This window comes from Candoia aspera, chromosome 1, assembly GCF_035149785.1.
Source record: "Candoia aspera isolate rCanAsp1 chromosome 1, rCanAsp1.hap2, whole genome shotgun sequence".
NCBI lineage: Eukaryota > Metazoa > Chordata > Lepidosauria > Squamata > Boidae > Candoia > Candoia aspera.
Genome location: NC_086153.1, coordinates 249,244,075 through 249,264,217, shown reverse-complemented (window position 1 = coordinate 249,264,217; position 20,143 = coordinate 249,244,075). Strand labels below are relative to the sequence as shown.

The 20,143-nt window shown below is 36.4% G+C and overlaps 1 protein-coding gene across 2 annotated transcripts in view; it reads right to left on the bottom strand.

Annotated features, from left to right (window-relative positions):
• AMPD3 (adenosine monophosphate deaminase 3) overlaps positions 1-20,143 on the bottom strand; it is a 40,399-nt gene that overhangs the window by 10,998 nt on the left and 9,258 nt on the right. For both annotated transcript variants that reach the window (XM_063289457.1, XM_063289458.1), the window contains exons 5-11: positions 19,593-19,758; positions 17,283-17,502; positions 16,447-16,576; positions 6,554-6,748; positions 6,147-6,278; positions 3,484-3,647; positions 1,293-1,419 (exon numbers count right to left, since the gene is read on the bottom strand). In XM_063289457.1, the coding sequence (XP_063145527.1) occupies positions 1,293-1,419; positions 3,484-3,647; positions 6,147-6,278; positions 6,554-6,748; positions 16,447-16,576; positions 17,283-17,502; positions 19,593-19,758 (1,134 nt within the window). The remainder of the gene's footprint in view (positions 1-1,292; positions 1,420-3,483; positions 3,648-6,146; positions 6,279-6,553; positions 6,749-16,446; positions 16,577-17,282; positions 17,503-19,592; positions 19,759-20,143) is intronic.

Sequence of the window (20,143 nt, the reverse complement as noted above, 5' to 3'; positions counted from 1 at the left end):
CAACTGAAAATCAACTGTATATTATTACACAGGGCACTTATTCCATCATAGGTAATGGATTTCATAGTTGTATGTCACCTGTTTACCAGAATCTTCAAATGTAGCTCTCAAGGGTATCATGAAATTATTATAGTTCTCCAAGTCCAGGCAATTTTGTATCAGAACAGGGCATTGCCCATTTTGCAGATCCCTCAGTAAACAGACCAATTATAAATCCTGCATCAATCAGTGGTAAATCCCCAGGCCTTAGAAAGATGTAGAATTCACCACTGAGAGAGGATGGTAATAAATCTGCCAGGCTTCCCATCATGCAACACCTGTAGGCACTTCAGCTGGAAGCAGTACTGAAGCACTGGTTGTGGCAAATACTCTCCCACCTGCTGGGCCAGCTGGTCCATCATCTGGGTTAACTGGTCCAAATTGCAACTTGCTTTGATATTTCAGCAAGGCACCAGGAACCTGTTCCATGGTCACTAGGGTTAGCAGACAATGGCTGCCATTGGTTAATCTCAGAGCTTTCTTCCTTTAAGAGTAGGAAGAGTGAGATTAGAAATTTTCTGCCAAAGCTTCCTATCAACAATTAAACTTCTTCCACAGCCTGCATTTCCAAAAAGACACAAGATAGCTGGTTTTCTGGCAGAAGAATTAGAAAACCATAAATATGAAGAAGTTTTCCTTTCCTCTATACATCTTAGTCCCCATTTAAATCCTGGGCCCCTTTCTCTTTTCAAGTCAACACCCTCATACCCTCATACCATACTATATATATATATAGCACTTTTTCCCAGTTTAGAAAAGCATTTTTGCATTTGTTGATACTGAACTGCTTATCTATCATTACAGATGCTAGCAGAGTTAATTTGAGCTTAGAAATTATCTTCTTTTATACCAGATTTTGAAATTGGGATTAATTTCACATTCAACCAAATTCTTCTTTACATCCAAAGGAGAGCCAGTTTATATGTTCCATCCATCCAAACTTTAGTGTGAAATATATGAGAATAATTAAATTAGCTGCACTGTCCCATGATATACCCCAGCAAATTAGAATGAAACAATTATATTTTAACAATATAGGTCAAAGCTTTATGCAAGGCTCTGGTGTATTCTTCACTAAAGGTCTTGTTCCACCTTCCCCTATCTGGCTTTTGAGATGTAATGTCACTAGTTATTGCCCAAACATTTTAAGCCTATTGCTGTAGTTTGAACTTGCTTCTGAAAACACAGAAATGAAGAATGCAAAGTGATAACAATCACTAGATACATGCAGTCTAGGACAGCCATATACTTACAAATTTGAGAAAAAGATGTAACTCTTTATGATTCAAGGGGTTGATAGTTGCTTCAAACAGAGGTAAGAATATGTTTTCCAGCATTTTCCCAAAGCTAGGCAGAATATTTTTTGCCCTAAATATATCACTGAAAAAAAAAACCCAAAATGTTTGAATATTTTTATTGTGCTTACTGGAACATGATCTACTTTAGGAATGGGTATCCTACAGCCTCCCTAGTCCACAAAGCCCCCAAGATCCCACTGTTGAATTTTGGCTGCAAAAAACCCCTAAGTAACTATAATTCAATCACTTTAATGCACTTATTTGACATTAAAACCAAAACAAAAAGCATTGAACTATGTGCTCTGAAAATTCTAGCCTTGCCCTTCAAATGATACTTATGTTACAGCTACCCCATCTGTAATCTTTGATCTAAAAAAATGGGGGGGAAGCCATAAAAGGTTACTTTCCTTATTTATCATATCCCTGAGCAAACTGAGCCCTTTAGCAAAGTCCTAGGGTCATTTCTGCAAAACATTATGTATGGTTATTTATCAGATTAGATCGATTTTACATAGCTATCCAATCAAAGTACAGCTCAGAGCAGCATACAGAGTTAAAAACAACAGATAGTAATAAAAACATTAAATATAATATAAGGTATTGTGCCAGAGACAACTTCAAATAGCCAAAAACACCCAGAAACAATCAATCAATCAATCAAGATGGACACAAAACCTCCTATCTCAATGGATGGGGGAAAAACCAGGTCTTCAGAGCTTTCCGAAACGTACATAGAGAAAGGGCCATCCAAATCTCAGGGGAAATGCTTTTCATAGGGCAGGTGTGGCAACAGAGAAGGCAGATGTCCAGGGTTTGGCAAGTTGACACTGCTTAAAGGATGGGACCTGGAGCATGTCCAACCTGACAGATGCATCAGACAGATAGAAGTAATAAGTGATAGGAAGCCCCACAAATAACCAGTCCCTGTACCACGAAGGGCTTTGTATGTAATAACCATCACCTTGAATTGCACCCGGAAGCCTACTGGCAACCAGTGCAACTTGTAAAATAGTGGTATTACATGGGCAAGCTCAAGTGCTCCCATAGCTATTCATACTATATACTGCGTTCTGGACCAGCTATAGCTTCTGAGTGGTCTTCAAGGACAGCCCATGTGGAATGCATTGCAGTAATCCAAACAATTGGTGATCAAAGCTTGAGTGACTGGGAGTAGGGCCTCCCAATCCAGTAATGGACACAATTGCTGCACAAGGTATTGTGCGAATTTGTGCAAAGACCTTCGGAGCCATGGCTGCCACCTGTTCTTTGAGCAGGAGCCATGAGTCCAACTTGGCAAGTGCAAATTGCATCATCCCACTTGTTCTCCAAATCTCCAACATGCAGCATTTTTGCAATATTTGTGGAAGCAACTGAATAATAAGGCAAGTTAAATACAGGAAGAGATTTTTGGGTGCAACTTTTCTTCCCATGTACAAACTCAAACAACTATATATTTAAAGTAAAATGGCACATTACTGTATCAGTTTACATGGATTGCATTTACACATATTATGATTGCATTACATGATGAGCCAATTTTTTGGGAAAATTGAAAAGGACATGGGATAGTGGCAGGGCAGAGCTGCCCATGGTCCACAGCTTGCACATGGCTCTCAAGTCTCTCTTTTTTGCCCATTAGAAATCAAGTCACCAAATTATGGCAGCTGCCTGATAAGATGCTGATATTTCTGTGCTAATCAGTCTAGTTTAACACACCAAAAAGGAAAGGAAGAAGTAAACCACACCAACTTTTCTAAAATGCAAACTTCCTGGCACCACCCACTTCAGCAATGCCACATCACTGCCTAACCTCCTCTAGTTGACTATCTCCAAATCATCCTGGTTTCTGAAAGACTGTCCTCCACAGATTTAGAGCAACATGTTTGGTTCTTAGAGGCAAATTAAATGAAGCTGTCAAACTTTGTCCTGATGGCCTCACACAGGATACTGTGGTAACAGTCATGGTGCAAGGTTGTTTGTTAAACCACAGCTGTGGAAGAAAAAGTAAGTCAAATTTCCTCATTGCTGTAAGGAAAATTCTTACTTCTTATACTTAAGCACATTTTAAATACCTCACCTTCTGTTAAAGAATTGGAAAAAAAAAAGAATCTGTTTCCAAAGATGTGTTGTTGGTTCTTTTACTTACTAGATTCTTGGGACCTGAATAATCCAGCGCATGTGAGGTGAATAAACTTTGTGTCTTATGAACCATTTAGCCAAATTTTCCCACTCATCTGAAGAACGCCCATAAATAGACAGCCGAGGTTCTGTGTACTGGTATTTGCTTTCTTCTAGTTCACGGGCAACTTCCTATTCAAAATAAACCATTATTACTTTTCTGTCTGGAGCAAACACATTTTATCAAAAAGTCTTACCCACAGAGCCTAGCTTGGATATACACCTAACGACCATTAATCACAGTGCATTTTATATTCTGCATCTCAAGTTTACCAAGTGTTTACAGGCCTAATGATGCCCACTTAGAATTGTTATTAATTCTGCAAGCTATAGAACACACTGCCACATAGTATTACAACAGTGTTTGAAACTCTATATACTTCTGATGCAATACCATAAAATTTAGAAATGTGAGCAATACAGGAAAGACGTTTAAATGTGTTCCTATCTTCATATATGTATTTCTATACTTTGTCAAGACAGAATTATTTCCTCTATCATGGAGACCTAGTTGGAAAAGATGGGGACTCATGTCTCTTAGACATGGACATCAGGGTTCTGCTGAAATTTGATGGGGGGAGGGAGGAACATAGACCATATTATAATCTACAGATCTCTGTATCCTGTCTAACATTCACCCCAACTGTGAATGTCTGAAGAAATATTCCATCTGTGCTACTAGATGACCACTAGATGGAGACCAGGAGATCCAGAAACTGCTGTGTATTGCCCTATGCTCTGCATATTAAGTTAATAGTTGATTCATCTGTAACTGAGCAACCACAGACTGAGCTGTTTGAGACTTGCAAATTCAGTTATCAGTGTTAACAGTAAAATTAAGCTGCAGTGCACAGAAACTATACAGAGTAGTTTTCAGTACAACCAGGATCTGCTAGTTGTTTGGATACCTTTTAAAAAATTAGACCATGTAGTAGGTCATGATCTAGTCCAGTATAATATATTCTTTGTTTTTAAATAAGTCAGCATACTTCAGAATCCCTTATCAATTGTGACTTAAGTGGTTCTCACGGAATCAGAGTTAGAAGATGCCTTTTGGACCATCAAGTCCAATCCCTACTTAATGCAGGAGTTCCATCTAAAGCATTCTGTATCAGAGGCATCCACAAAACCCAGTGCTTTCATCAAAATGACCAAAGCAGCATTGCACCACTGCAACACAGCTCCATCCTTTCATAGGTGCATGCAATATTGACATGTGTATGAAAAGGGCAGAATTGTGTCACAATGGTATGACTTCCATCATTTGCCCCTCCTTGACTGTCCTTGCAGATGCCTCTGTCCCCAACTAATGGCTATCCAACTTTCCCTTAACACATCGAATGAAGGGGAGTGCCCACTTCTTTGGGTAATTGATCAGGTCTAATCTTTCTTTCTTGGAATTGTCAATTTGGACATGATACTCCTATTCTCCAGACCCAGCTGCTGTGGTGCCTCCATGACCTAAAGAAACAGGCATTGTAGGAGGAACCCCCTCAGCAGTGCCTACCAATGATTAGCTGTAAAATTCAAAAACCCAGCAGCAACAAACTATATGGATTCTAGTTAACAGCAACAAAACACATGAAATTGAAGTCAACCCATCCTTGTTTTATATTACAAACACTTTTCCATTTTTTTCATAAATGTCATCTCCATAATTAACATAGAAATAGCATTCATGTAATTACTATCACATTCAGCCTGGCTTTCCTAATGGAAGCAGGATGTTGAATTTTGTCTATCCTTTGCTAACTGCACTCGCAAATGTCCACAAATTTGGGCAATGAAGCACTTCAGGAGTCCATAATTCATAGAAAAAAGCAACACACATTATTTCCCTGTTGAAAATGGGATATAAATGGGCTTAACACCTAAAGACTAATATTAAAATAGTTTTTAAGAACTGAATGAAATTAATCAGATATTCCAAATCTTTTCTTGTGCTTTGGGTAATTATTTATACCAGAATAACATAAAATACTATTTAAATTTTACAAACATTTTATGTATGATTCATATATACACAATTTCTGTTTATTTTATTCAGATATTTACAATAGGTCAAGGATGTCTATGGATTCCAGTCCCATCCCCTGCACATTAACCCTAATTTATGCACACAAAAATATTTGTAGTTTTATAATATGAATACTTTTCATGCAAAATAAAATTTATATTAATGTTAGATTGTATTTCTGTTCCAAATCAAAAATTTTATGAATTTATAAATCCTTGGAGGTATCTAGAGATTTATGCAATTGGACTAGAAAGTTTATTTTCATGATTAAAATATTTCATTATTATCTGTAACACTGGAAAAAAATACACGAGAAATGTATCAGTCAGAGTAGTTCATATTAGATTACACATTGAATAGCCTAAAAGTCCTTTCAGAGCATGTGTAACTGCTCCTGATTGTATTTGGCACACAAAAGAACTTCCATTTTAACTAGATTTACTGGGTGACCTTGCGCCAGTCACTCTCCCTCAGCCCTAGGAAGGAGGCAATAGTAAGCTACTTTTGAAAAACTTGCCAGGAAAACTGCAAGCGCTTGTCCAGGCAGCCACCAGGAGTCAACATTAACTTGGGAGGCACTAAAGCTAAGGCACAGTGACTGGAAAGCTACTTACTTTCACCATACGAGCAAAATATTCACCGCCAAGATAGTTTTCTGTTTTCAAGTACAAGTCTCTCAACTCACTTGCACCAACTGGATTATATTTGGAGTTAAATTTATCAAACCGGTGAAATGTCTGGCGATCCTAAGAAAAACGGGTAAAAAAAATACATTTCTGTTCTTTTATATTATTTATTACTGGATATTAGTTTTAGTAACTCACATACTCAAAATATGACTTTTTAAAAACATAAAATAGGAACATACAAAAAGGTAACTTAAATTCAGACTCTATCAACTACCATAAAATAAATTCACAAAAGACCTAAGAGTCTGTCATTCAAAACTCTTTCCATGGATAGGTGATTTACAAATCCTTGATCATTATTCTAATGTTATCTTTGTTTAAAATGAACTTACTGCATGGACATCTAGTGAGTCTACAGTGAGGTCGTAGGGCTCCATGTGGAGGCTTTCAAACACCTGCTTTAAAGTCAACTTTTGGTCTTTCCTTTCCCCAACTATCCGGTTTGGCTCAGTCTGGTAAGTGTGCTTAATGAACCTTAGCAAATGTTTCTGATTCATGCAAGCAGCAGCATGGATATGGGTATCAACCTGAAATAATGAAAAATAGTGGTTTTGCTCAGCTGGAGATAGAAGCGATTCCATTTTAGACTAGCAACTTTCTTATCCCGAAGGCTAATCCAGACAAGAGAGATCTGTGATCCTTCATCAAGTCTAAAAGTGGACTTGTTTGTGACAGAATCCAGTTTGGATTAGAGGAGTGGCTTTGGCTGGATTCAAGATTATCTCTTTTCCCTTAACCTGCTGTCTGATTACTGTGACAATGTGCTTTGTAATATTGTAGCACATTAAGAGATAATTTAATGTTTTTTAAATTAAATTTGTGTCCTCTGTGCTTTTTGTGTAGCCTTTAATAATTATTGAAGCTTAAGCAAGAGTTGTGTATTTAAGGGGCTGTCTATTTTATTTTCTATAATCACCATCAATCAAAACAATGTTGCAATTCAGCAAAATGAGAATTTTCAGTATGGCTCTATCTTTTATACCCTGGAGGACATTTTTTAATGAACATGGCAAGAGATACCAAAATAAGTACTAAACAAATTACAGTTGATTTGTATTCCATGCCTATCCCAGATGTATCACCACCCAACCACTAGGAATATTATGTAAGAGGCAGGCAGAAGATTGTGGTTTATTCAAACAAGGAAACAAAAATTCAGTATGGGAAATAATTTCCAGATACATGTTACATTCATACCATGTAAAATGGCTCTGTATATTTAGTCATCAAAAATGATAAGCTTCTGTCTTGTTACTCTACTCAAATACTCATTGGAAACCGCAGCTGTAGTACATTTCATTCTATAAATAATACAAATACTGTACCAAAATTGACCATGTTGGTTGTTCCATTGACTACTCAACTCAGTTAAAGCTTCCAAAGCCAGTGACTCCAAACACCAAATGAGATTACATTATAACTTTAATCACAATCACAAGCCATTCTATGGAGAGGAGACAGAAATGGCACTAGAAAATACAGTATGTGCTTGTAAAAAATGCCTTTAATGTCTGCAAGCAAAATGAGAAAAATGCATTTAGTAATTCACACCCTGGACAAAAAAAAAGTTCTGGAAATACAAGTAGATTTCTGTGTCTATCATCCTCTTCACTACCTCTTCAAAATACTGCTATGTAAGAAGACACTTATTTTGAATGTGTAGTTCAGGTGTCGAGATAGAAAAGAGCAACAATGAATGGCAATTATCTCTTAAAAGTATGCAATCTGTTTCTGCCAAGGTATGCCAAGGCATGTTACAATATAACAAGGGGTTGAAATTAGGGGGAAAAACCTTAATTTAATATTTAGCTTAATTTAATTCAATTAATTGAACACAATCAATATGATTGCTCTCCATGCATTTCATTTTCCCCTTCTGTTACATTAAAAAATATGATTTGGCAGCAATTTTCCCAAAAGCTGTGGGGAGGTTTGCAGAGGTTGTGCATGGCCCTGGGGTCTCAGATAGCCCATTAATCTGCTAGCACTGGCCATCCTTCAGCCCTGATTCAGAAGAAGTGCTTCAGACCTCATGTGAGCCCAGCAGTTCTCTGCTACTGATTAAATCAGCCATGTCCTTTTCAGACTTCTGGAAACCGGAAAAACTTTTATGCTGCCTTAGGGATCACTAAAGCAGCTTTTTTCCTTTCTTTTTTCAGGCACATGAGGACGTTGGAAAAAAGATGTGACTGTTTTAACAAATAGCAGAGAGATGCTATGCTTGTGTAAGGTCCAACACAGTTCTTCGAAATCATGTTTGAAGTCAGCACAGACTAATCTGCAACAAGGCAAAGAAGAAAAGTTCATTGAAAAAGATTTTATTCAGAAGCAGTGATTGCACTGGGTGAAAAAGAGCCACAGATAGCGCTGATGCCATTCGCATGGTCATACAGTTATGACGGCATGGGTGAATAAGCCATTTAGATGAAGCAGAACAGACAGAAGTTTCATGGCAGCTGGCAGCCGACACAGGTTCTAGAATTAAGATCATTTTCAACAATTTATGTCATTTGCATAAACAGTAACAGATAAATTGTTGTGGAAATCTGGTCCATTGCCTGTGATGTCTGTTAAATCAAGGTCTGCTCAATTGGGGCATCACTGAAATTGAATTTGTGGATTCTGATACTTCCAAGCAAAGGTGAAATTGCATTTTTGCCTGGGTATATCACCAGGAGTCAAGATCAACTCAGGTTTGCTTTTCATCTTTTTTAAAACAAATAGGATTGAACAGCATAACAAAAAACTAACTACCAATCATTATTTGGTCAGTATTTTATCTGACCCAGACCTAGGAAAATCTTTGTCAGGCAAATTTGCTTTTTAAAACAATAGACAGCACATCCTGCCCAAACACAGTTTTCTTGGAAATGTTCCTTATTAATTTCCAAAGAATACTCAAAGACTGTATGACAATTACCTTGACTCTGCACTGTAAAAAATTAATCGAGAGTAACAATTTAGGTGTTAAATCAGTAACTATTTACTAATGCTCACAGAATTTTAAGAAGGCAATAATAAAACCCATAAAGCTGATTTGTACTCCATAGTAGATAATTAATTAGCACACATTTATTATGCACCATTTCATTTGAAAACTTGAAGATGATGGAAAGCAACATTTCTCTATTTGTCTTAATTTTTTTTTAATTTGCTGTGAAATTATAGTAGTAAAATAAAACTGCGGCAGCACTGAAGGTATATGTTTGCCTTTACCTCAGCATACGTTATTAGTTTAGGATCATAATGGAGTTATGGCTTAATTTTTAGGCAAAAGATGGTACAGATCTGAACAATAATTTTAATATGCATGGATAAAAAAAGATGAGGTGGGGCAGGGGTTCACACAAACTATACTTTGTTTATCATGTTAATCTTAAATACATCTGATACACTATTATTTCTCTTTTTTTCCTTACTTCCTTCTCCCTCACACCCATCTTACTTCCTTCTGGCTGCTTCCCAACAACTGGGCCACTGAATTAACAGGGACTGCCCATCTTCCAATCAGAGCTAAGCTTGCAACATAATAAACAATTTTGACACCTTCCAACAGTCTGATGAGGGAGGTGGTACTTGATAGTTTTATGCACACACATGTATTAAATCTGTCACCAAGACAGATAAATATTCTATATTTAGAAGAGTCAGTAATTCTATCATTGTCTCAAGCAGCTTACACAGTGTTGTGATACTATACATTTCTCTCCAGTGCTTTAGACAAGGTTACTGTCCTAACAGTCAGGAAACCACGCTGAGACGAGGAATAGGTCTCTAGTGTTTATTACTGCTACATAAGACAGAAAATCCTAACAAACTGAAGAAGCATGGGAAAAACCCAGACAGATAAACCCCAGAAGTCAAGGCAGGTCTGTTCTGTGTCTCTTTGAATGGCTGCTCAACTCCTCACTACTACGCATGCATTTTCCCCCCTGGATAGGGGGCCCTCCTGCTCGCCATCAGTGCTCATGACAGTTACCCCAACCTTCCCAGTATATAACCTTGCTCTGTAAACACTAGCCGTTCTCTCCTAAGAGAACACATGCAAAATCTGTTGGCCTGAAATCTCAGTTCCCTTACCTGTAAGGAAGGGGTACACAAACTAAGGTCCTGGGATCATAGGCAGCCTTGCCAAGTGCTTGGGGTGAAGCTGTGGAATCCACCCAGATGTTGCCACCAAACTATAATTTTCAGCGTGACACAAGAGGAAAACTATTATATACATGTAGAGCAATTATATTAACTCTAACTGATTTAACTTTATTTACATTTAAAGTAAAGTTGAAATTAGTCTATTAATTCATACCAAAAAAACCCTGACAGAAAGTATCAAACAAGTAGCAATTACAAATATTACAGTGTATATAACCTGCATACATTTTAGGAGAAAATAAACAAACTCAAGCGCACATGCATTTTTACAAAACGTATTAGGATCAGATATCACTGAAGGGTAACAAGAATTTTAACTACTGTTCACAAATTACGTTATCTGTGCATTACTGTTCAATTTATTTGCTGTGGAATCTGTGTCTGAGAACTGTGAAACCATAAAATAAATATCAGTATTCTACTCCTTACAATATTCTCAACCCAGTTACTTGCAAATTACTTTGTAATAAACGAACTATTCCTTAAGTACATCTACCAAATTTAATGTCACATTACCAAGGGACCTTCACTTGAAATACTTTCTAAATATTTGTCAAACCAGTGTTGGAAACGTGGAAAACATGAGGGGACATTTATCATGCATGTTGGACTTGTGAAGCTAAGCAATTTTGGATACAAATTCATACAAAGATGCAAAGGATTTTAAAGATTAATATTACAAAGAAATCAGATTTCTTTATTTTGAGACTTATGGGCAATGAATTAGAAAAGACTTATGGTAGACTGATCTTGTATATGGTAACTGCAGCAAGATTATAATATGAACAATGATGGAAGAATAACAAAATCCCCGCAGTGGAGGAATGGATTGTGAAAATGGCAGAATTTGGAGAAATGGCAAAACTGACCTGTCTGGTCAGGGAAAAAACAACAAAAACTTTTCTGAAAGACTGGAAACTACATATGGACTTTTTGCTGAAAGAAAAAGGAGAATGACATGATGATTTATGGGTTTGAAGATTAAGAAGGATGCAGATTAAATAAGGAGCTGAAGAGACTAGTATAATATCTAAGAGGGAGGAAGGACTGTAAGATTATAACTATCTGTTGAAAAGAAGGTCAGAAGTCATTATATTTCTTAACTTTAGTCTTTACTTTCTCTTTTTTCATTTCTTGCGCTTCCTTCTTTTTTTCCTTTTGATTTGCCTTTTACTCTATGAAAAATTCTTCATAAATATAAATTAAAAAATAAATAATTTCTAAATATTTGGGTTACCATTTTATTCAAACCTTCCACGCATGGCCTCCTCTTTTCTCACACAGGTCTGCCAACAACTTATTTGGAATCCAGAGCAAAGCAGCAATGAGCAGATCCTGTGCTCTGGTAAGGTTTGCTCTGTGGTATCTCATTACTTTAAATCATACTAACATATATGTGAGTCTCTAAAAATGTTACGCGTGTCACATCAATAAGCATCTGCATCAATTACTGCACATGCACAAATCCACATGTTGCATAGTATTACCATCACGACACTCCAAGAAGTAATAAAATAAGCATTAATTATGTATAACACATGCCATTTAATAAAAGAATTAATACTATGAAATTAACTCCAACCATCTAAAACTGAGCTTTACCTCTACATTTCTTTTTCTTTATCAATAGCATGTAGTACAGTTGAGGATGGACAATATAAAAATTAATGCAAAGTAGTTATTGGTTAGATTTATACCCTGTCTTTCTTCAAAGGCTTTCAACAGGGTGTACGTAGTATTCCTTCCTTCAGTTTTTTCTCTTATTTCTCATAGAGTGGACTGAGAGAGGCTGACCATTATTGCTAGGATATGTTCTTGAAAATAAAAATTTATTAGAAATGTATTGTGACTGAAAAACCAGTCTTTCTGATGATGGAAAACCTAATTTCATAACTATGTTGGCCTAAGTACATTTTTTTGAAATGTTAAGAAAGTTAAACAGTATCCTCCTCCCCCATTTGTCCGTGTCCTCCTCTGCTGGTTCATATATCTAAACCTAGGACATCAAGAGTACTATAACATCTAATTAAAACATATCAGATTTTTTTTATGTAACCTGGCAAGAATACAGAACTTCTTACAGATGACAATTCAAGACCATGATCCAAAAGCATTACTAATTAAATTCCTTTTCAGCTATGATTTTCCCATGCAAATTAGAAAGCAAGGGCAGAGTCTCCATAAGCTTTCATAGAGGACTGAAGGGACACTTTTTTTCCAAGTAGCCATTACTGGCTAAATAAAAATACCAAAACAAATAGCTTTGTTTTGAACATATTGTCCAGAATCTAGTTAACATTATTGTGATACGGTTGCTTTATTATCATTTGTTCATTTGTCTGTTGGATTTTAATCTTGTTTTTGCTGCCCAGAGTCACAATTGTGAGATGGGTGGCTATATAATCAATATAATTAATAAATAAACAACAGCACTGAACATTCAAATTCTGAGGTTGGGTAACAGTAGTTGTTAAATAAAGAAAAACCACAGCAAAGAAACTCACTTTTAACTGACTGGATGTTCAAACTTATTTTCTCTCCAACCAAGCTAATATCCCCTGAGCAAAAGAAAATGATGCACTGTAATTTCATTTCATCAGCTTGTCTTCAGAGAGGTGGAAGTAATCAAGTACTTTCTAGATGTCATTGAATCACAGAGCCGGAAGAAGTCATTTAGGTTATCAAGTCCAAACACCTGTCACTGCAGGAATGCAAACTGAGTTGACTATATTCAGCAAAGAGGAGCTCACCATCTCCTCAATCAGAGGTTCTGCTGATTTGCTCCTGGTTTTCTTCTTAAGATTCAACCAAAATCTGTCTTCTTGTACCTTAAGATGATTCTTTCTTCTGCATGACACATCCCTTCAGATATTTGAGGGTGCTATCATATTCTGTCATCTTTTCCCAAGGTTAAACAAACCCAGTTCCTCTAGTCTCCCCCATTTTGTACTACAAATCCCAGCATTGTGATTATTGGCAACACTGCTTAGGAGTTAGGGGAGCTGTGCTTCAAAACATTTGGGGGGCATAATACAGCCAATCCCTACTCAAAGGTTATTCAGTGCCACCACAGGAAGGAAGGAAGGAAGGAAGGAAGGAAGGAAGGAAGGAAGGAAGGAAGGAAGGAAGGAAGGAAGGAAGGAATAATGAAAGATTTACATTGCTCAATATAACGAAACTATCACATCCTTATTATATAAAACCCTTCATATGCTGAGAGCATAGATAAAATCCAACAGTTGGTTTCTCCTGATGAACCTGCTTCCACGACTAAAACAGAGACAACTGCAATTCCTTTCCCTCTGTCAGATCCTCATATTCTCTCAAAATTTGCCCAGAATGTTCTCTAATCCTTCAGAGCACATTCTGAGTGCTGAAGATGTTCATTCATTTGACACATATTGCCAGGTTAGCAGTAGAAATAGACAAAGCAACCAACAACTCTAGTTACAAGTTACAGTAATACTGTGACAATGAGATGCTGAAAATATACCAATTCACTGTTTCCCAGGATCAGAGGTTTTTTTAATGATCTCAAATTCTATGAAAACAATCAGTTTCTTGGTTTAACTGACTGCTACTTTATTATGTTATTTAGTGCTTCATTATACTTGTAATAATTTGTTTCAAATAATTTGTTTCAAAATCTGCAAGATCTCTACAATAGCATTACTATCCATAATGGAATAGTAAAAATTAAACTCATGCTATTTTTAGACCTATTATTTTGCTTTCAACTATATGAAAAAAAAACCTGTTACATGTACACAGTCTAAATCTATACAGCAATCTTAAATACTGGTTGAGTAGTTATTATTGGGTATTTTATGGATAGTTTATTCTGGGCTTTTCCTACAACCTGCATGTATATCGGTCATAGTAAGGGCTTCCTAGAATTCAGAGTAATCTTATGAGGGCAATGTTTATATCATTCCAAGGTCACTGTGCCCCACTGCTCATATGCAATGCTTGGGCTAAACATTATTAGCCTCTTGTGATAGTCAATAAACATGAAACTGCAGACCATCTGGGTGAACCCTGAAAGAGGCTTAACAGAGATATTTTAAGGTATAAGAGTCTCCTTTAATGCCTGCAGAATTCACTACTCCCATCCTGCCTTATTTGAGCAAATAATGCTTTTTCCTTATTTCCCCTATTCTTATTCTTCTTTATTTCTCCTTACTATTATCAGCAATTCTGTTTACCTAAGTAAATAAAACAAAATATAAAAATACATTAAACATAAAAAGTAAAATGTTATATAGAATGTTTTACTTTACTTATCTTTGTACCTGTTCATTTCACCAATGATATCAACTGTTTCTCCTGTGACTATTTTTTACATTTCTACATTTGGCCTAAGTTACTGAAGGCAATCAAATGGGGAAATGATTGGAGGAAGAAAAATTAGGCAAACCTTCCGTTGCTAGTTCTCTAATTCTTTGTCAAGATCTTATACAAGAGAGAACCTGAAAAAGCTCTTTAGAAGAGGCTCAGCCTCTTTCACAGAACACCTGGAAGAAGTGATCTAGACAAAAGACAGCCTGACCACTTTCATGCCCCCTGCCCCCCCAACCCTTTAAATCATAATAGGAGCCTTTCTATGATCTCCAATTCTCTTGAGTTCCCAAGAGCAAAGTAAACAGCGGACCCTGTGAGGCATCCATTAGACTGCTAGACCTTATTATTAGAAATCTACTCAGAAAGTATCCAGGGGATGAGAAGATATCCAGCTGCAACAGCTGAAACTAGAAAGAGAAGGAATTGGCAGCATATTTATAAAGCTCTCAGACTTTTCTAGATCTTTATTGGATTAATGTATATTAATTTATTTTCTGGACCTTTATTGCCATCTTGAATTTATATTTTGTATTTAGTATTTTTACATTTACATTTATATTTGTATGTATTTATATTGTATTTATACTGTGTGGTTTTAGTGACATATTATTTTTATCATATGTAAACCACCCAGAGTCACTGCATACGAGATGGGTGGTGGAGAAATACAACAAATAAATAAAAATAAATAAATAAAGTGTTCCCTTTTGAGTCCATGTCTTCCATGTAATATGTAGCTTGACCAAAGACCAATGGCTGAGCAAGAATTTGAATCTGGATTTTCCAATCCTAATATTCTATTCACTGGTTCATTTAATATGCTTCATTTCAGTGTAGGTTCACCAAAGGGATGTCTTTCTTAATATGCACTAGACAGATTTTATTTCTATACTAAATTCATTCTCCAAAACGAGGGGCAATAATCCAGATGGCTGGGTATTACAAGCAGAAATATAGCCAAGGGCTGTAATATGTGAAAATAAGTATGGATTAACATTTTATTATGTTAGAATGAGTGGACATAAAATATTATTAACTATGACTCATATGAACTAAACCTTTCTGATAAAGACTGCAACCCAGATATGACTGAACTTCAACAATACCATGTACATTTCCTTCTAATCACTGACTATAAAATGCTTGGGAAGTACACATACAGTTTACTCTTTGAGTTACAATATTTTGTATAAATTGAAAGGAGGGAAAGATGTCTAATTCAATATATATCACACTGTACTGGATAGGAACATTAACACCCCATTCCAAAGATACTACAGTAGTTGTGACTTCTATATTACACAGAGCTACAGGAATAAAATTTAATATATCTATCAACTGCTCACAATAGATCTCTCTCATCAAAAGTCTGAATTACAGGTTGTTTCTACAGATCTTCAGATAAGCATACTTGCTTTCAATGTTGTGCCTGCTTCATATTCCATACTTCCACTTCAGTTATTAGAGTCTTAAACTGGCTGGAAAAAAAAGGAAGTTGTAAGCCCTTAGGGTTCTCCTTCCTCAGTGTTCACAACCTGTGCTGCTGCTGCCACCAGATTCAAACTCTGAATGTAGAGATCCATACACCAAATGGTTTTAACAAGTGAGACTGACTAGAATACATACCATAATCATTGAATGTACAAGTGAGTTTCAGTGGCTGGGGAAACTAGATGTAAAAAGGAGGAGGAGGAGGAGGAGGAGGAGGAGGATTGCATAATCTTTCACTTACTTTTCTCACATTATAAAAATCTCGATGAGGGTTACTCTTCAGTTCTTTTAGCTCAGACATCTCATTCAGCATCTCATGTAAACCAAACTTAGATCCTAGAAAGTTAAGCCGCTTGTGGCAGTATGTTTTCCTGTGGAAGATGAACCATCGTTGTTTAATTATACTTTTATATTATATAGAGAGATCATTGTTTTACATTAAATAACAGATATTCACTGAGGATCAGAAATATAATTAATACAGGTCAGGGATATCTGCAGTGGGGGGGGTGTCAAAATGTAAAGATGACAATTAAGACCACACAACTGAAACTCTATCCCTTTTAATATGTGTCCTGCGTATGTAAAAAAGGGGCAGGACTGATCTCACAGTTGTGCCCACCATCTTACTTTTTTGGCATGCCCTGAGGACACCTGTGATACAGGTGTACAAATAACTTTGCATTAGAACTGTTTCAAATTTGAAGCACTCCATTTCAGGTTCAAAATGCCCCATTTCACACGAAAAACAACTGGTTCACATTCAAAATGGGTTGTTTCCAGTTCTTTTAACTGAGGAACATTCATTTATATTCACTTTTTAGAAAATGCTGGGAGTTAACCCAAGCATTACCACAGCTCAAATGTAACACAACTCAAATGTTACTTCCCCTGTCTCTACATATGTCTAATAATGTATTTTCAGATTAAAGCTAAGAGTATTTCTAAATAAACATGCATAGGATTACATTTTAATCTGAGAACTTCATCAAACAGAAGTGGCTTGGACAACTACAGCGTTACAACTGGTGAAGCATATAATATCCTAGCCTTATGAATTCTTAAACAGAACCATACGTTGGGCCATCAGCGATAAGAGCCAGCACATGACTGAGGTCAAGGGTGTAGGTCTGCAGATCAGGGTAAGGCAAACTCCGTGGTTCATTAAGTTCCATCATGTCTTTGTTCTCAAAAATTAAGAAAATGCCTTCCTTCATTTTTACAACATAGTCCAAGTTCCCTGGAGAATCATCAAGATTGTAAGGATCTTGCAGTTCTTTTGGTGGTGGATGGAAATCTGTAAAATGTCAAGGTCAGACATTCTAGCATTATTTAAAATACAGAATCACTCTAAGTTGTCTATCGCAGCTGGAAATTAAATTGTCAGTAACCAATAGCTTTTGTAAACTCACAAAGAATTATATGCTATATCATACTGGCGTTATTCTGAATACAGTAACTCCACTTCCACATTCAGTGTGGTACAAGGGTATTTGTCATTCAAAATACATGGAATACAATCCAGCAGCTACAAAGCCATTTATTCAGTAATACTTAACTACACTTTACTCTGCACCAACACGTATTCATATACTGAAGGAAGAAAAAAAATGCAAACAGCTCTATGTAGTAAGAGGATAGCTCTGAAACATCCATTCTATACAGCTTTTTGAAACCCAGATAAATTTTAGAAGCAATTTTTAAAGAAATTGAAGAGGCATTAGCACTCTTTAGTCAAAAGGATAGCAGCATGCTAGCAACATAAACTCCGCCACTTTCATACATGCCTGTGGCATCATGGCACATATTCAGAAGGGGCAGAGCTTGTGCTGTCTTCACTGTTTGTCCCCCTTGAACCTCCCTGCAGACATGTCTAATATTTAAGATTATTTTTCACCTTTCAGTCCAAAAAAGGGCCAACCAAATCTAGTTATGATATAGAAGGAAGATTCACTATTCCAGAGTTTAAAAAGGGGAAGCATACTCTTATTTATGATAGCTATCTTTTCTTCATATCCTATTTTAATGCCTTTATTGCATCTCCACATTAATAAAGCAGATGACATTTTTTCTTGCTTACAAGTTAAAGTACTGTTATCTGTTTAATTCTGGCATGTTGAACTTTTCTTAATGCATACGAAGAAAACTAAAACCATTTAAGCTTATTTCTGTTAGTATAGTATGAAAGCAAATTCTTGTATTACTTAAAAAGTTAGTGCACAGCAGCTGTCTATAAACATCTACATTATATTTACTAAAGATATAATGTATATATTAGTCTGTGTCCATGTGCTTGGAAACCAGCATGAAATCTTTTGATGAGTATCAATTGAAATAGAATGGAATGGAAGGGTGATTGCTAATTAGAGGCATGTTTCTATCTGAAAGGAACGAAAAATAAAACAGGCCTTGTAAATCAGACTGAATAAATTTTAAAAACTGAACTCATTCCAGATTACCATTTTATTTCTTCTGCTAAGCCATTATGTGGTTAGTTTGCTTTTTATTTGGCTTGTTGCATGAATGTGGCTTATATAACACAGTTGACAGCTTTGAACGATCAGTAATCCAACTGCAATTTAATGAACAAACTTTATATAAATCATGACTTTATCATGGACAAAATATGATTCTGGAGACAGATTTCAGACTGCTGTACTATCATTTATGTCAGCATATATTTTATATTAAATCAGCATATATTTTTTAGAATTCCTACTGCTTTTTAAGTGCTCAATTTACTTAAGTACAGGTAGTCCTCAACTTATGACCATTCATTTAGTGATCATTCGAAGTTACAATGGCACTGACAAAAGTGACTTGTGACCGGTCCTCACACTTATGACCATCGCTAGCATCCCTGTGGTCATGTGATCAAAATTCAGGCACTTGGCAACTAGCATGTATTTATGACAGTTGCAGCATCCTGGGGTCAACTGATCACCATTTGTGACCTTCCCATCTGGTTTCCAACAAGCAAAGTCAGTGGGGGAAGCCAGATTCACTTAACAGCCACGTGATTCACTTAATGATTGTGGTGATTTGCTTAATGACCATGGCAAAAAAGGTCATAAAATTGGGCTTGACTCACTTAATGACCACCTCACTTAGCAACAGAAGTTCCAGTCCCAACTGTGGTCATAAGTCGAGGACTACCTGTAAATAAATATCTTTGGCTAGATTTACATATTGAAAAAATCCATAATTTTATTTGTTATGATTGAGTAGAATTGTGGTTTTAAGAAATGACATGCTTTAAAGTTAAATATGACTTGGATCATGACATTTTGCTCTTAACAAACCAAGGTTTAAGGAAACCATGGCTTAGCACAATGAGAGGACATAGCCATAGATCAAAGTATTTTTTTTTAGCTAGAACTGATTTACCTGGGAGTACCTCATCTTCAATTTTCCATTTTTCATTTTTCATACTGCATAAATATTGTGCTGTTGTCCTTGGAAAACGATGGTAAGCAAAGCGGCAATACTTCTCTCGAATAAGCAAAGCTTTTGCTAAATTTCTGGCAGCTTGTTCATAATCATCCACTGTAACCTAAAGGAAGAGGTTATACAATTAATGATTAAAGTATAATCCTAACCCAAACTGGATGTACATTTAGAAATAAAGTATACTCCTCTTTGAAGCAATCCACCTCTGCCAGACTATAGGCAAATCCCGATAGCCTCCTTGCCTGGTGCAAGGACAGCCCATTAACCATTTCCCAAACACATGCTACTGCCTCTATCTCAATATCCTTCCACATCTGACACTGTCCACGGATGGCTTAGACTACTAACCTCTGGAAGTGGTGTTTTCCCTAACATCCCACCTGAAGACACTCAGTCCAGGCAATGTAAAGAGTGTTGAGGTACTTCATGGAAGTAGCCTGAAATTACGTGCTCTGGGTTGGCAATTTGTGGCTCCACCTAGTTCTGCC